Below are 16,676 nucleotides of genomic sequence, written 5' to 3' on the forward strand. Positions count from 1 at the left end.
ACATAGACTGAGACACAAACATACAGAAACATGCATGGACTGAGACACAACAGACATGTGTACACACACACGCACGAATACACACACACACACACACACACACACACACACACACACACACAGACACACAGACAGACACAGAGAGACACATACACACACACACACACACAGACACACACACACACACAGACACACACACACACACACACACACACACACACACACACACACAGACACACACACACACACACACACATACACACACAGACACACACACACACACAGACACACAGACAGACACAGAGAGACACATACATACACACATTTGAAGGTGGGTAGGAGAGTTGGAAGCCATCACAGGGCAGGTATTCCAGGGGTACTCACCCACAGAGCGGTGGATACATGTGTGCTGGTTGTCACTGAGGAAGAAGCCCTCTTTGCAGCTGCACTCATAACTCCCCATGGTGTTGACACATGTATATTGGCACCCTCCATTGTTGAAGACACATTCGTCCACATCTGCAGGCAGAGCCAGGACATGACTTCTCAGAACAATGAAATAACGGGATGATTGTCAGACACTCAATAAATCAAATGTTGCTTACCTTATAGTTTGAAATGTATCTTACCTAGACAATTATGTCCATCGCGCGCTAAATTGAATCCATCATGGCAAGTGCAACGATAATTGCCTGCTATGTTGTTACATTTGTGTACACAGCCACCATTGTACTCGATGTCGCATTCATCAATGTCTAAGAAAGGGGAGTCAAGTCAAGATTGATGAATGTTTGCCATTTGAGCATTTAGCGGAAAAGGGTCCTTTCAAACAATGGACCACATCATTTAAATAAAAGTAATGCATTATGCCAAGGTTTATGATATATAATCAAAATGTCATTGAAACTTGTCTTGGTAATCCATGGAACTCTTGGTCCAAAGAATTCAAATATGTCTCACATGATCCCAATACAAACATGAATGATGAAAGGAACAAGGAATTACAGAGGAGATAATAACCTTCAAAATGTTTACCGTGTGCCTTTAAAGCCTACTTAAGACGTGCACTTGTAAAAGGATTGGGTATTTTGACAAATAGCATCAATGTGACAGCAATCACGGTCACCTAATAATCTCCAGTTTACAATTGGCTCATTCATCCCCCTCCTCTCCCCTGTAACTATTCCCCAGGTCGTTGCTGCAAATGAGAACGTGTTCTCAGTCAATTTACCTGGTAAAATAACGGATAAATAAAAAATAAAAAAATCACTTCCTTCTGCGCATGGATCCGGAGTTGAAATCCACATTATGGCATAAAATGTAACCAGAACAACATTTCGTTATGAATCTCAAAAATCTGTATTTTAGTCATGTACATTAGGATTGTGGGATTAACGTGCCCCTCATTAAATCCCCAATATTCAATTCAACACTGAATCATTTCCGTTAAATTGGTAAAAGTCTAATACACCGATTGATCCGATTGAACCTGATCAATTATTCCCAAAAGTGTTAGAGTTAAGAAAAAAGTCAGGACACATTCCTTATCATCGGTACATTTGTTATTCATTTTACCTGAAAACAAGTTAGTAGGTAGGATAAAACGTAGGACTTCATTAAAAAAAGCAAACAAACAAAAGAAATCCATCAAGTTCCAATTCCTACAATTGAAGCCAATACTGAGGGGACAAAATATAATAATGTAAACAAAATGAAGTCTGCCAAGTAGTTGGAAAGTATACATCCTTAGAAAACAACTACATGGGCGCAAACACTCTTATACAGCGTGCGTAAAAACGGTCTTTGAAACTCATAAAACGTACCTGGGTTCTCTAGAAGAGCTGCGTTTTGGCGAGTATTTAACAAGAGCAAAAACAAACAAAAGTCTCTTGCAATACAAATAGCTCCCATGGTGATATGATCCACGTTTAGAGGTGTCCTGAAAAGGACGCGTTTGCTCTGAAGTCTTGACCAAGTGTCCGCCTCATTTTCATTCTAGCCTGTCAGTCGGCTTCACGAGTGGCTCTGGAAAGAGAAAGGAGTGTGTGTGTGTGTGTGTGTGAGAGAGAGAGAGAGAGAGAGAGAGAGAGAGAGAGAGAGAGATGGAGAGAGAGATAGTGTCTAGATAGAGATAGTGTTTCATTTTTAAACTTTTGTGAGTGTAATGTTTACTGTTGATTTCTGATTGTTTATTTCACATTTGTTTATTATCTATTACACTTGGTTTTGCAATGTAAAAATGTTTCCTATGCCAATAAAGCCCTTTAATTGAATTTAGAGAGAGCGGGGAGAGAGAGACTACTGAAAACAGAAGCAATTGAGAATATTAGATTAGGCTGTATAGCTGATTTTATAACCATAAACCTATAGCCTACAGTATTTTATGTAGGCCTAGGAAATGTGGAAAGGCTGGACGAAAAGAGCGGTTCCCGAAATATTCCTTAAAAGCCTGACTTTGTAAAATAAGTTTACCTCCGCAAATCAACACCGTGCCCTGTTCTATGTTCTTTTTAATCCTCCTGTTGTATAAATCGGACAACTCTGAATGCCCAATCCTCGAAATAATGGTGGCCATAAAACTTGGCTGCTCCAGTCTTTGTCGGCAATCAAAGTGCCATCCTTTGAAATCCGTCTGTTTTGTGGAAATAGGAGCGCACGCACAGCTGCGTTGAAGCGCGCTCCTCTGTATCCAAGTGAATATAATTTCATTTAAAATCTAGGCCTAGGCTTTTGCAACGTTCAAGTCATGTGGGAAACTCGGGACCTCCGAGTTAAAAAATTAATGTAAATTATTTGCGCAGAGCTTACTGTTGGTTGATAATGCGATACTTCTCGTGTGGGAAACTAGGGTATCATCTTTCTACAACGAGTATGACGCGTTCACGTACTAGTCGGAACTAGGAACCTCCCGAGTTAAAATTAACGTAAGTTATTTCAAATGAACGTAAATTACATGTTTAGAGCTTACTATTGGTTGATTCTGATACTCCCCAAGTGGGAAACTCGGGATCATCCTTATACAACGAGTTAGCAAGTCTTACATTTCCGAGTTCTAACTAGCAAGTAAACGTGGCTTAAGCAATTCGGATATTTTCCGAGATTCCGACCTGAGATGAACGGGACATTGACTAGGCAATCGACATTGGAACATGGATTTATGCCGCATTCATAATGTCGGAATATCGGGACGTCCGAGTTTAAATTAAAATAAATTATTTGCGTGGAGCTTCGTGTTAATTCATTGTGGTACCTTCCGCCTAGGTTAGCATGACGTGAATTCGGCTTTATATTGAAGAAGCCTTCATGCGAGCTACTTCATGCGCCTTTGAGTGTTCAACATCAGGGGCATAATGGAATATTTAGCGCCTTACTCGCTTAATATTCGATTATCCAAATGAAAATGAGAGTTTTAGGCAACAGACATTCTATTGGCCTACCTGTGATCATTGATTCTGCGCACTGCTCCCATGTGTGAGGCGCTAGGCGTACTTTCACAAGGTGGGTTGGCATTTGTCAGATATGTCACTGCCTAAAAGTACGGGGGACGAAATTAAAATACTGTAGTTGAGCTATTATACTCAACTAGTGAAAAATGCGGCCAAGGGCAACTCATAAAATGCATTATTCATTGCTTTAATTTAACCAACCCTCTCTCCAATCTACGATGATTAAACAACGTGTTAGGGTTGAGTACCATCTAGCGGTTGAAATGAGATCACGCAGGCTCAAAAATGATATTTTATGTTTTATTACAAGACAGAACTAATGCAGTTGTGGAGATACAGAATAACAATATAGACAAAACCAAATCGAAAGAAGTGCACAAAATGAAAATTACTTGAAGGTCCTAACGGTTCAATTTACAGCATCAGTTTTACAAATGGATTTGAAATAAATAAATATTAAATGACATTACAGATTGAATTTCATGATGTAAAAGGCATGTTCGTTCTTATAAGGCACACAGATGATCAAATGTGCCATGCAAACACCAATAAAATAGTCATTTCCCTATATACAAAAACAGTTTAGAATTTCCATCTTGATAAAAGGAAGCATCAGCTCTCCTTTTAATGACACTATTTAAGAATCACAGAAAGATTTAACACTCAACTAACCTGCTACACAAAAGTAACTGTTTTGAAAACCAAGGTTATACAGTCTATTGACACAAACCATTCTACTGATTTAGTTCAGTTATAGCAAATAAATAACTTTGCACAACAGGATACCCTGTCTACTAGCCAGGTGCCAGATCGGTTTGTGCTCTTGCAAACTCCACTGATATCAGTGTTAAGCTATATAATGTTTGGCATGACAATGAGTAACAAGAAGTTGGCATGACAGAACAGACAGACTGGCACTCAGGCTACCGGTCTGCATGTCTGACAACAAACTAATAATAATTCACGCCACTTACTGCAAAACTGTGCATTATTTAAGAGGTACACACCTGATTGGTTTGACTCGACCACTGACCAGAAATGTATAGAAAACGAACCAGAAACGTATGTTGTCGCTTGAGGCAAAGCCGCATTATAATTATGAAATAGCGATTTAAAACAATGAAACGCAGAAAAAACAATTTTGCTACGAGGCGGAGATGGACTTACAAATGTTGCTCCTTTAACATTTTGGTAATTTCTCACATTCAAAATGTCTGCATAGTTTCAGCTTTGATTTGCTTCTGTAAAATATAAAATACACGTTCAATAACAGAATAACAAGATGCCAACAAACACAGAACATTAATAATGTAAGTATTGCTTTAGCCTTCAACTCATAGGACAAAGATATGGGTGGTATTCAGCAGGCACAAACTGTGTTACTGCTGGAAGTTGTCCAACACCACACTGCTAATTTTCATAATTGGTTGCTAAAGCTTTAATGCATTGTGCCTTACCAAACACAACCCCCTGGAGTGTTGTGACAAACTTGGGGATTAGGCTAGCCACTTATTGACCAATGAATAAGTTACAAGTGATGCCATAAAAGAATGCCTAAATAGTTCCACATCTGTACACATTTAGTGGTTTAAAAAGATGCATTGTAATTTAAAATAGTTATCATAGCCAAAACACTCACAAGTGTATATACAAGAACACTTCAACATATGGTTATAAAAATGTGCATTTTCAGCTCATGGAAGACTACAAATAAATAATTGCTGGTTTTCATTCCAAGACAAAGATGAGTTCTGCATGCTTGGTCGAACTCAATCTATCGTGATTCACTTGCATGAAATTGCTGGAAAAGCAATAGATACGCGCATGGTACGGAGTGTTAACACATCTGACAACATACAATACTACTCAGTGCTTGCCAAACCATGCATGTGTGGGAAAGTGTGATAACACATGCATGTATACATTTAAAAGGCCATTCATAATGTATAAATTCACTAAAGACCCCTAAATACTCTTAGCCCATAACCCTTTATATATTAAGATGCTATAAATTGAATTAAATCTGCTTGAGTGTCAGGGGAAAACAAGTATAAGACTTAAAATGTCCATTCCATCAATGCAAACAAGCTGGTTTTAGAAATCTAGCTGGTGGAGTCTTGCATATCAGCACAAGAATACTTAATTGCCAATTAGACAGCTGTAAAAATAAAAAACAAGTCTGGATGCTGGCAAAAATAACATAATATATACAAATCCTGGTAACCGTAACACAGAAAAGACGCTTTAAATGTTGCAAACCAAATTAAATCAGACCTGAATAGTGTGCCCTTCAAGGCCAAATAGAATTCTGCCTCATCCTATAAATAGTACAACTAATGCACAACATTTTTTTTGGTTCTTTTTAGTTTTCTTAAAAAAAAAGAAAGACAAGAAAATGAATTATATGTTAAAAAAATTACAAATACACATATCAAAGCAAAAATAGGAAAATCATTTAGCCATCTAAATGCACAGTGAACTAATAGGGAATGGTTTGGGGGGGGGGGGGGGGGGAATAGTCTGCCACTGGAGACAACTTGTAGGGTGTCATGGTCACCCCAAGAGGGTGCTCAAGAGCCATCACCAGTCCTCTTTCAGGGCCTCTGGTAGCGGGAGAGGCGGGGGGTGAATGGCGGGAAGGGGAAGGTGCGTGTCCTGTATGGGAATCAACGTCTCCTGCTTCTTGGAGCTGCAGCAGGGCTTGAAGAGACGTGGGTCAATCATCACCTCACCAAAACGCCCTTTGTACACAATCCCACAGCACACCTTTTGTCTAAAGGGAAGAGGATGAAGTATCCATTCAATAGTTTGTCCAAAAAGCAAATCATTTCTGCAGAATTGTCCCAGATAAATTACAGTACTAAATGAAATTGAGATTTTCCAGACAGACTTCAATTTCATATACTTCATTGAGATACCTTTTCCAGTAAGAACGGTCCAGGAAGGAAAAGACAGAAGGAGTGGGGCGCCTCTGTTTGGACTCAATGTCTGAGCCGTCATCTGACTCATAGCTGGGGGACTGGGATGGAGACATGCTGGAGGTCGTGCTGTGGGCATCCGAGTCTGAAAGGACAAACAGGACCATTTGTGGCGGCATTCTCTCATGGTAAATGTTTGAGGCAACATCTGCATGTCTACCTGGATCCTCCAAGTAGGGCCTAGTGACTAAAGTGAAACAAAGACTTACGCAGTATAACTCAGTGGTTTAAAAATGTTGAAGGTGTAGATAATATTCTATAATTTTGTTGATTTAACAAGTGACCTACTTTGTCTTTTGAATTTGTGAAGCCTCTTCAGTTTGCTTTTCTTCTTCCCATCACTGTTCTTCGTCTTCTTGGGTTTGGTTAGCTTGAAGCCAGGCCCAGCTCTTGCATCCACAACCTAATGTCATATACCAGTAATACATGTCAATCACTCAACTTCCACACAGCATCAATTACATGAAAAATCAGTGAATCCTCATTGAACTAAAATAACAAATTGGTGCATACATGGTTCCAGTTCTTCTTAGAGCCTTTTGGCAGTTTTTTCCATCTTTTTACTAACAGCACACAGGCATTGCAGATGTCTCCCACACGATCCTCTGACAACCTTGATAAATAATAAAGAAAATGAAAACAAAAACACCTCAAGCAAATCAGTAAACATCTTTAAATAACAGACAGAACCTTAACTTATATATGAAATCATATTCTGAAGCACTGCAAAGTTAACATTGTTTTGCTGTCTGAAGAACAATGATCTAAATCAGTCCTAGACCAGTTACTAATATCTTCCCAATTCAATCTATTGACCATCACTTGTTTAACCTTGTATGGCATACAATCACTGGGACAAAAACTGGTGCAAACTCTGCATTAACATGAATTAGAATATACAACACAGAAATAAAAGTGTGTAGTGTTTAATACTCCATAAAAAAATAAGAATTTGATGAATGCAATGTTATCATGTCATTAAGACTTAAAGCATACCCAAAACATAGCCTGAAGGTTTCTTCATATCTGCTGCTGTCAGTAAAGCGTGAACTGGAGGACTTGGTCTTGCAAATGCAACATCCTTCATGGCTGCGATATATCTTAGACTTGTGAAAACCAAACATGATGATCAATGGGAACCCTACAGAGAAATAACAAATAGATTACCAAAGGATGCCATCCATTGAATGCAGAATAGTAATAGCACTGTAACGTCACTGCTGTAATGCTTTCCCCTGGTGGAAAGGGGCGGGTCACTACATGTGGTCAAAACATTGAGTTAGTTCCATTTAGAAGCCTTATTCTACAATTTTAGCTACCCATGATAGCTTGTCTCCATACGAAGTTCTTATATTTATTGACGATTAACCTATTTTAACTACACAAAATTTGCTATACGAAGTACACAAAAAAAAAACTTTCCTTTCTGCATTTAGATACGCCTTTTATCAATCCTGCAAGCTATTATACCGATTAATGACAATCACTTAGCCAACGTCCCCGTTATTATGCACACACAATTAACGTTATATGCACACACAATTAACGTTATAGGCAACGACTCCCATCTCGCTTTTTTGTTTCCTGACTGGAGGAGACTATTTTTAAACAAAGCTCGCGGGACAGGAACCAAATTATGAAATTGGTTGAATATTTTTTGAACACAGACTCACACAACTAAATCTAGCCAACTTTTGCAAGCTAGCTATTCCATTTAGTAGATTACAATACACCAACGGTACATTGCCACTTGCAAGCAATCCACTAAAATAGAATGGCAGCATCTGGCAACCGCTAGTAATGACGCCATCGTTAGCTAACTTGGCTACTACAAATACTCGACAAATTACAACAGTGGGTCGTTGGTAATAAATGAACTATGCTTTTCGTGCTGCAATTTTGATCGTTTCTGTGTTTAGAACTGATATGTTGTCGGGAAAGTGATTCTCAGTTACTTGGGGAATCCGAAACAAAAAGCGGGGAAGGAAAACTCCTTCCAGTGAAGAAACAAAAAGCGGACGAACAATCATTAAAAAAAATGCGGCACAAAAAAAGTGAATTGAGCAACACTGGCTTGTCTTATAATTTCAAATGAAATTGTTGTAAGATTTAACACGCACAATAATTTATATAGTTTCCTTCCCTTTAAATTCAAACATTCGCCCGCTGAGAGCGCCAAATAGCAATCTGACTATTGTTGTTAGCTAGCCTGCTAACGTTAGCTAGCTACCACGCCACGCTCCATATCCATGCTCTCCCATTGTTACAATGACCCCCGTGCAGATATAGTTCGCACGCGACAGACTAAAATGAAATGTAAGAGCAGTAAAACATTAGCATTCACGTTAATTTCTAAACGTAAAGGGTAAATAACAGTAGACTTACCGAACAAAAACTTTGAATCTTCGTTGTCTTTTTACACACTGCGCATGCCTTACTACTACTACTGCATACAGCTGGGTATTAGAATGACATTAGCATAAAAAAATATGATAATAAAGCGTTCCATCGTAGAAACACCATATTAGGAGTGTAACGTGTCCGTTTGAACAGAAGTAGTTCAGCCAATTGGAGCACACTATGCATGGTATTTAACAATATGGGATTCTGGTTGTAGTAGTGAATATGGAAATGATTTCCGTCTAATCCTGTGTATTCAACACCTCACTAGACTCCATGTCCCAGCAAGCATCGTATCAGCAACGTATGAATGGACAAGAAAAACAAGTATTTGAAATGGCGCGAATGAGTTTGTTTACATTTTAAAATTATCATTTGTTGTTGTTATCAGTGTTTGATTTCTCTGCTTGGTAAAGTTCAATAACCATACAACAATTTATAGTGACACCATTCCAGTCAGTTATAATCCTTCAATAAAAATACAATAAACATATCCATATCCATTACTGCATTTCTGTAATTTTATTCTTTATTTAATTTTTTACACTGTACACATTTCCTCACTTAGTAAACACTACATTGTACGGCTATGTCAAATGTACAACAGTATTGAAAAACAAAAATATATCTCCCAAGATGCTCATGTCGATTGTACATGGAATAGTACAACCAACTCAATCCAGACATTGGCACAGGAAAGACATCCTTCACACCTACTTCTATCAAACTGCTATTGTTATTAATCATCCTATGCTGCACAGTAAGAAGAATGGAGGAGGTCCAATGATTCTCATCTAGATCTTGGGTTGATTTTTTTGTGTGATGTGGATTATATTGCATAGCAGAAACGCCAACAGTTCAGATGAGAATCGTTTGCTCTATTTTGAATCTGGCCTTTTATAGAAACCATATGTACCACACATTATTAATTTAACTGGCAATTAGCTCATACAATTTTCACTACTGAACAGACATGATGTTGTAAACCTGCCAGGAATGGGCAGAACAGGTGAGGAATAATGAGAAGTTGTTGGAAAGAAGGATGCACTGGTTAGAGGTATTTACACAAAGGCTGTCATTTTATAAATGACTCACTTTCTACCAAGCCATGGTTATGATGAGTACTGTACTGTTGAAGAGTTGTGTGTCAAGTGTGAAGCACTGACATGGCCGTATAGTGATACTTCTCCAACTGAATACATATTGTGCATCACTAGCATACGCTACATTATCTTATTCAGGAGCCTCTTCTTAGGCCAAGTTATCCATATAAAATAGTTGCATCCTACGGTACTTCCAGTGGGATTGATCCAAACTTACACACTGTCATATTGATGTAGGTGAATCAGTTTCCCACCCTACACAAACATCTATACCATGTCATATTCATACTTATAAAGCATACTTCTACATCATTTGCTTCAAGCTCTGCATTATGACAGTTAGAATTAGAACAGAGCAAGCAACTTGACAGACATATCAAAATAATACTGTTCTTCTCCGAAAATATATTAACAGTTTTTGTTCCTGGCTTTCCTTTTTAGAATATAGCCATTGTCAGCAGTTCACAATAACAATGAAAATATTTAGCTTTCAATAAAGTAGTATACAACAGGTGGGTTATCTTCTTCAACAAAGTGAAAGTCATGGATCGTAATAGAAAACATATTCTTAACGTCTAACAGCAACATTGTTGAGGATAAAAATAACAACACATTTTGAAAGGCTCATTACACTTAATATATGGCAAATGTAACAGTAGCTTTAATATAAGCCAGAAATCATCCCTTAATTGTTCAAGTCTCTTTCTGCATAAAAAGGTTTAATTATTATTTAGTGGTCCCTAACAGTCTTCCTTAGTCAGGTCCAATTGGTGCGAACGAAGGAGGGCCTAGATACCGATCCCTTTGACAAGTGAAGCTTCTAGGGTAATGTTGAACTCCTGCAAAGTCTGTAGCACTCTGATCAGAGAATTTACCAATGAGCGGTCCTTTATCAGTGCTGTGTCTTCGTACATTTGCACTGTGATTGGACAGTCTGCGAGGAGAGCAATCCAGTGGTGTAACAAATGGTCCCTAGGAAGAGCAGAGAGAAACAGGAAGTTTACCAGATTGACTTCAGGGACCTTTTTTTTAGTAAATCCTCATACCTGCTAAAAGACAGGATAGGAAGGGCTCAAGCTTGGTTATGACTGAGGCATTATTTAAGTTGCATTTAGGCATGTCTGGTCTCGCTATGTGCCACTTAAAAAGATTTTTGACAAAGAACAAAGAGAAGATATTTCATTAAAGTGGCAGATGCATTTGAGCTACCAAGCCCTGTTCTGCCACAAAGGGTTGAGAGAGAAAGAGGAAGTCTGAGGTGTCATAATTAGTAGGATATATACTGTATGTTTTGAACTAGTGTGTGGAAGCTTAAAGTGGGATTATAAACTGGGTGGTTCAAGCTCTGAATGCTGATTGGCTGACAGCAGTGGTATATCAGACCGTATACAACGGGTATGACGGAACATTTCTTTTTACTGCTCTAATTACGTCGGTAACCAGTTTATAATAGCAATAAGGCACCTCGGGAGTTTGTGGTATATGGCCAATATACCATGGCTAAGAGGTGTATCCTGAGTGGCAAAGCCGTCTAAGGCTTTGTCCCTGGTTCAAATCCCTGTATCAACTCTGGCTGTGATTGGGAGTCCTATAGGGCAGCGTGCAATTGGCTCAGTGTCGTCTGGGGTAGGCCATCATTGTAAATAAGAGTTTGTTCTTAACTGACTTAGTTAAATAAATGTTAAATAAAATATCTGGGCACTCTGCTTTGCGATGTGCATAAAAACAGCCCTTAGCTGTGGTATATTGGCCACAGCTAAGGGCTGTGCTTAACTATAAAAAATAGATGTACACAACCTCCCAAAAGGATAGGCAGACACACAGTGTGAGGGAGAATAACTGAAACAGGAGGCGGGGAAGTTCACTGTTATAAGCTAACGTTTAGTTTTTTAATGAATTTAAACAAAATCCCCCAAATTCCAGGGGAAATTTCCCGGAAAGTTTCAGACCATTCGCAACCCTAGCTGCTATTAGAGAGATAATGAAACACCTCTCTTTCAGTTGAATTGAAGATGTCTTGTAAAACATCTCAAACAATCTAATTTGCCCTTTTGACCAGGACATTTAGTGCTGTACAATGAATTCCCATTCAAATGAGAGAGTGTTTGTGAGTCTACAGAGGAGATATTACCTGGCACCCAGACACACCAGCATCTGGAACTTCCCATCCTTGCCTATGTTTCTAGATGTGCTGTTGATGGCCCGCATGAATTGGCAGAAGTGGCGTACTCTGGTTTGCCAGTTCTCATCTGGAGTCACCTCCCTCTGCTCAGCACTCTCAAAGTACACTTGTGACTTTTCTATAAGGAGAAATCACAGACAAAAGACATTGATAAGAGAAACCTCATCCATTAGCATGGCACGGACGATACTATATACTGTATATTCAGGTGTAATGGTTTTGGAGGCTTTACCTAAGAAGTCCCAGATGAAGACATTCTTAAAGAGGCGTGGGGATTTGAAGCCATGCTGGAACACCTGCTCTAAAGCCCAGACTAGACCATACTCCCCACACAACAGAAGGGTCAGACTGCCCCTCTATAGAAAAACAGACAGGGAAAGAAAAAGAGTGACTAATGTTGTCTCTTTTCAAAGTACCCTGGTCCAACACATCAGTTGTGTCCATATGAAAGTGTTCATTTGGAACACATGTGAGTGAAACTATGATCAGTGTTGCCTGCAGTGTACAGACAGTGTACAGGTTGAGGACCCACTGTCTCCTTCACTGTGATGAATAATAGACAATGTGGTGGGGGGTTGTGTCTCTCACCTCCTTCTCTGGCTTGTGGAAGTGCTTCACTATCCCATTGATGGCCTCTCCCACTCCCTCTTGGATCTGACCAGTGTTCAACTCTGGATGATGGGAAAGAGTAAGAAAAAATCAGTCCATGCCAGCAGACACAAGACCCTCAAAAGTTATCTAAAGGCATGGACACACCGGTAGCGTTTGCCAGCCGAGAGTACTTAGCACCTCTTAACAGTGTGCCGGCCATAATTTGCAAACCGAGGGCAAAACGATTCTACATGTAGAATCGCGCTGATTTTTTTTCAGTCAAACATCCAACAGAGACCAGAGAGAGGGTGGTCCCTAAAACACACCACTGTGAAAAAACTGCAGACAAACGGGAGATCAACATTTGGTGCTGTGTGTGTAGTCCCTTGGTGAAGATTATTGGTTATTATTGATGACGATTTTTGCAGTGTATTTGAATGGTCACTCACTTGGTTTGCTGTTTGGTGAGATGGTGACGAACCTCCTCATCATCCCAGGGGACTGCTGCATGGGGGGCGTACGACACATTCTGTCCTCGTTCTCGGAGTTTGGTGTCACTAGCTCTCCCACCAGGACCCTCTCCAGACTGCCATCGTCCACCCCCTTCCCCAGCCACCGGCCACACGGGAACCTACGCACACACACAACAATATAACAGTTAGCCAAAGCTTCAACAGGGTCTTTCTTGTGAATAAATGCTACTGAAATCTCTAGCATAAGGCAGCTGCTACCAAATATATCACTCACTTGTAAGCATGACCTGTGATCTCATTCCGGACCATAACATACTCCACAAGCCACTTGGCGTAAAGACCTGAGTTATCATGGCCCATCTGCACTGTGGTCAGCTTGCCCAGGTTCTGGCACTGCGATAGCGAGAGAAGGCAAAGGGCAAAAGTCATATTAAGGTGAATATATATTGATATTATTATCAAAATACCAGAAATATTCAATCTTGAGGGGAGCACCAACCTCAAAGGTGATCTCCTGAGTGTGCTTGGGGATCTGGAGAACCCCAGTCTCAGCCAGCTCCCCAGACACACACACCCAGGGGTTGGCTGTGAACATGGAGCCTCCTAGTTTCTTACTGGGAATCACCAGCACATGGTATGGGATCACTGTGGGACAGAGAAGAGAGGGAAACCTGAAATCACTCAGTCAAGTACAATATGGTAGCAGGTAGCCTAGTGGTTCGAGCGTTGGGCCAGAAATCAAAAGGTTGCTAGATCAAATCCCTGAGCTGACAAGGTAAAAATCTGTTGTTCTGCCCCTGAATAAGGCAGTTAACCCACTGTTCCTAGGTTGTCATTATGAATAAGAATTTGTTCTTAACTGACTTGCCTAGTTAAATAAAATGGTCACAAGAGCTACCTCTGTCTTCAATATATTTCTCAGTAAGCATCTCAAATTCAGGAAATTGGTTTAGCCAGGAAATAAGTCTTATTACTCTAATTTGCTGGCACTCACTGATGGTTGTGAAGACATTGGTGAAACAGAAGTAGTCCACAGCGTTGAAGGAGAGGAGGTGGTACAGGAACTGCTCTTTCTCATCGTCACAGCGCAGAAAAGCATAACGCTTGTATAGTTTCCTGCAAAAGAAACCAAAAAATTCACCAAAACAAATCAGTTTAGCATTTCATATGATGTAATGATTATAGATTGAACAATAACAGTCTGAAGCCTAAAAGGCAGAATCAGAAGCTGATGAATGTGTTTTCCTTGATAAACAACTGGAGAATGGTAATGGAATGGTCACAATGCAATACCTCCATAATAAATCATGAACGTGACCCACTTCACCACCATCTCATCAATTATTAAAAAAAACATTGTAAATGTTTAATAGGTGATTGTACTATGACGTTTGGATCTGTCAAAAGAGCTCATGTATTATACATGCATAGTTTTCAGACATCAGGTTGATTCATGTGTGTGAGACTGAGTGGGACATTCCAATAAAAACTAGTGAGGATTTATGAGACTGACTTAAAGGGAATGGGGTATTATCCCAATTACTGAAGCAGAGGCTCTTACAAACAGTACACATGTTGTGTTTAGCTTGATTTGCCAGTTGTATACTAGGTCCTTGTTGTTTTGCTCACTTTGTAAGTTCATGGTCAGACAGCAGCTTTTTGAGGTGCCTGGACAGCAGCTTCTTCTCCATGGAGAGCCTCACCCAGGCCCTGGCCTTGCCCACGTCTGTCTTGATCTCCCCAATGTTCTGGATGTGTCTACCGAGGATATAGTACACAGCACAGAGGTCAGAGAAGAAAAAAACACACAAATGCACATATACACACATATACAAACAGTCATCCTTTCAGAGATGGTCTATAATGTTGTAGCATGTTTTGCATCCTTTGGCCAAGGTGAACACAAACCACAAATCTAATATATGATAAGATGCAAGAGAAGTGACAGTCCCTCTGAACAAGGTGATAGACCTCTGCTGTATGTTGTTTTCACCACTGTTCTAGATTCCAGAGCATGCATTGCTGAGAGGGGGTAGCCAGCCCAGCCAGGAAGAAGCCTTGGCCAGCCCCAGACTCTCTAGTGTTTAAGCCAGCCTCCTGTCATCGCTCCCAGCCACTATCATGCCCTCCGTGTCCAGACACATTCCCTTCCACTCCACCTCTGCCAGTAAGAACTGCACTGTCTGTGCTATAAGTGCTCCCCATGCACCCCCCCTCTCTCATCCCTCCTTTCCCTCCCCCTCTTCCCTTACTCTCACGAATTAACCCAATTTCCTCCACTCCACTCTGTTCCCCATGGCAACAGAGCAAAATATCAACATTCACAATGAAGATTGTTATTGCATGAATGGTATAGTAAGACAAACAATGGTTATCTGCAATCTGCAGATAACTACAGGAATCCACCTCCTGTAGAAGAGGATTAGAATTAGATAAATGTCAAATAATAAAGAGCACAGCAAGGTAAATATGAAATGTTGATATGTAGAATGAAGCAACCTGGTCAACATTTATTGTCCATTTAAAGTACAGATACCCAAATATAATATATTTATCAATTAAAATGTGCTCGTATATCAATGTGACAACGCACAAATGAAAAAGCACCAATGGAAAATTCTGGATCCTTGGAAAGAAGACATGACATGTTTGTCTGTGCAGACGTGTGATCAGAGTAGACTTCTACAACAGACTACAGCACAGCCATGGGTAGGCAGTCATTGTAAATAAGAATTTGTTCTTAACTGACTTGCCTAGTGAAATAAAAAAAATACAATAAAATAAACAGCTACCTGAGTCAGACCACCCTCTCCCTGGCTTGGTCTGCAGGGGGTCTGCAAGGGAATCAGTCTGGAAGTAACATGCTGTCACTCAGATCAGCCCAGCTCTCTTTACCACCTCCTTCACACCACACCAGGAATGATGTCCTGTATGACTCAACACCACTGGCTGTGGTGCACCGTAGACATGACAGTGGTCTGACTGCCTTAACACACAACGCATCCCATAAACTATCGCCAACTTCAGGATTCCTCTCAGCCTGGCTGAGCACTACTGAAAGTGTCTGCTAAATGAACTACTGTGGATAAAAGTGTCTGCTTAATGAACTACTGTGGATAAAAGTGTCTGCTAAATGAACTACTGTGGATAAAAGTGTCTGCTTAATGAACTAGTGTGGTTAAAAGTGTCTGCTATAAATTAAATACTGGGATGAAAGTGTCTGCTAAATGAACTAGTGTGGTTAAAAGTGTCTGCTAAATGAACTACTGTGGATAAAAGTGTCTGCTAAATGAACTACTGTGGATAAAAGTGTCTGCTAAATGAACTAGTGTGGATAAAAGTGTCTGCTAAATGAACTACTGTGGATAAAAGTGTCTGCTTAATGAACTACTGTGGATAAAAGTGTCTGCTAAATGAACTAGTGTGGTTAAAAGTGTCTGCTAAACGAACTAGTGTGGTTAAAAGTGTCTGCTAAATGAACTACTGTGGATAAAAGTGTCTGC

General features: G+C 39.9%; 3 protein-coding genes across 9 annotated transcripts in view; all 3 read right to left on the bottom strand.

The window, feature by feature from the left end:
* LOC139384660 (signal peptide, CUB and EGF-like domain-containing protein 2) overlaps positions 1 to 1,955 on the bottom strand; it is a 29,207-nt gene extending 27,252 nt beyond the window's left edge. The window contains exons 1-3 of the mRNA XM_071129477.1: positions 1,824 to 1,955; positions 630 to 755; positions 385 to 519 (exon numbers count right to left, since the gene is read on the bottom strand). Coding sequence (XP_070985578.1) covers positions 385 to 519; positions 630 to 755; positions 1,824 to 1,911 — 349 coding nt within the window. The 5' untranslated portion in view covers positions 1,912 to 1,955. The remainder of the gene's footprint in view (positions 1 to 384; positions 520 to 629; positions 756 to 1,823) is intronic.
* A 1,777-nt stretch (positions 1,956 to 3,732) lies between these two features.
* LOC139384973 (SIN3-HDAC complex-associated factor-like) lies at positions 3,733 to 8,993 on the bottom strand. Its single transcript, XM_071129932.1, has 6 exons — positions 8,810 to 8,993; positions 7,421 to 7,565; positions 6,938 to 7,037; positions 6,713 to 6,827; positions 6,365 to 6,509; positions 3,733 to 6,219 (listed from the first exon to the last, which is right to left on the bottom strand). The coding sequence occupies exons 2-6, from the start codon at positions 7,546 to 7,548 to the stop codon at positions 6,027 to 6,029; spliced, it is 681 nt and encodes a 226-aa protein (XP_070986033.1). The 5' UTR covers positions 7,549 to 7,565; positions 8,810 to 8,993; the 3' UTR covers positions 3,733 to 6,026.
* Positions 8,994 to 9,331: 338 nt separating this feature from the next.
* Positions 9,332 to 16,676, bottom strand: part of LOC139384506 (DENN domain-containing protein 5A-like) — a 47,635-nt gene continuing 40,290 nt past the window's right edge. For all 7 annotated transcript variants that reach the window (XM_071129326.1, XM_071129325.1, XM_071129327.1 and 4 more), the window contains 9 exons: positions 14,803 to 14,931; positions 14,168 to 14,289; positions 13,673 to 13,818; positions 13,448 to 13,566; positions 13,150 to 13,331; positions 12,698 to 12,780; positions 12,342 to 12,465; positions 12,059 to 12,227; positions 9,332 to 10,899 (listed from right to left, as the gene is read on the bottom strand). In XM_071129326.1, the coding sequence (XP_070985427.1) occupies positions 10,716 to 10,899; positions 12,059 to 12,227; positions 12,342 to 12,465; positions 12,698 to 12,780; positions 13,150 to 13,331; positions 13,448 to 13,566; positions 13,673 to 13,818; positions 14,168 to 14,289; positions 14,803 to 14,931 (1,258 nt within the window). In that variant the 3' untranslated portion in view covers positions 9,332 to 10,715. The remainder of the gene's footprint in view (positions 10,900 to 12,058; positions 12,228 to 12,341; positions 12,466 to 12,697; positions 12,781 to 13,149; positions 13,332 to 13,447; positions 13,567 to 13,672; positions 13,819 to 14,167; positions 14,290 to 14,802; positions 14,932 to 16,676) is intronic.

This window comes from Oncorhynchus clarkii, chromosome 26 (assembly GCF_045791955.1).
Source record: "Oncorhynchus clarkii lewisi isolate Uvic-CL-2024 chromosome 26, UVic_Ocla_1.0, whole genome shotgun sequence".
Taxonomy (NCBI): Eukaryota; Metazoa; Chordata; class Actinopteri; order Salmoniformes; family Salmonidae; genus Oncorhynchus; species Oncorhynchus clarkii.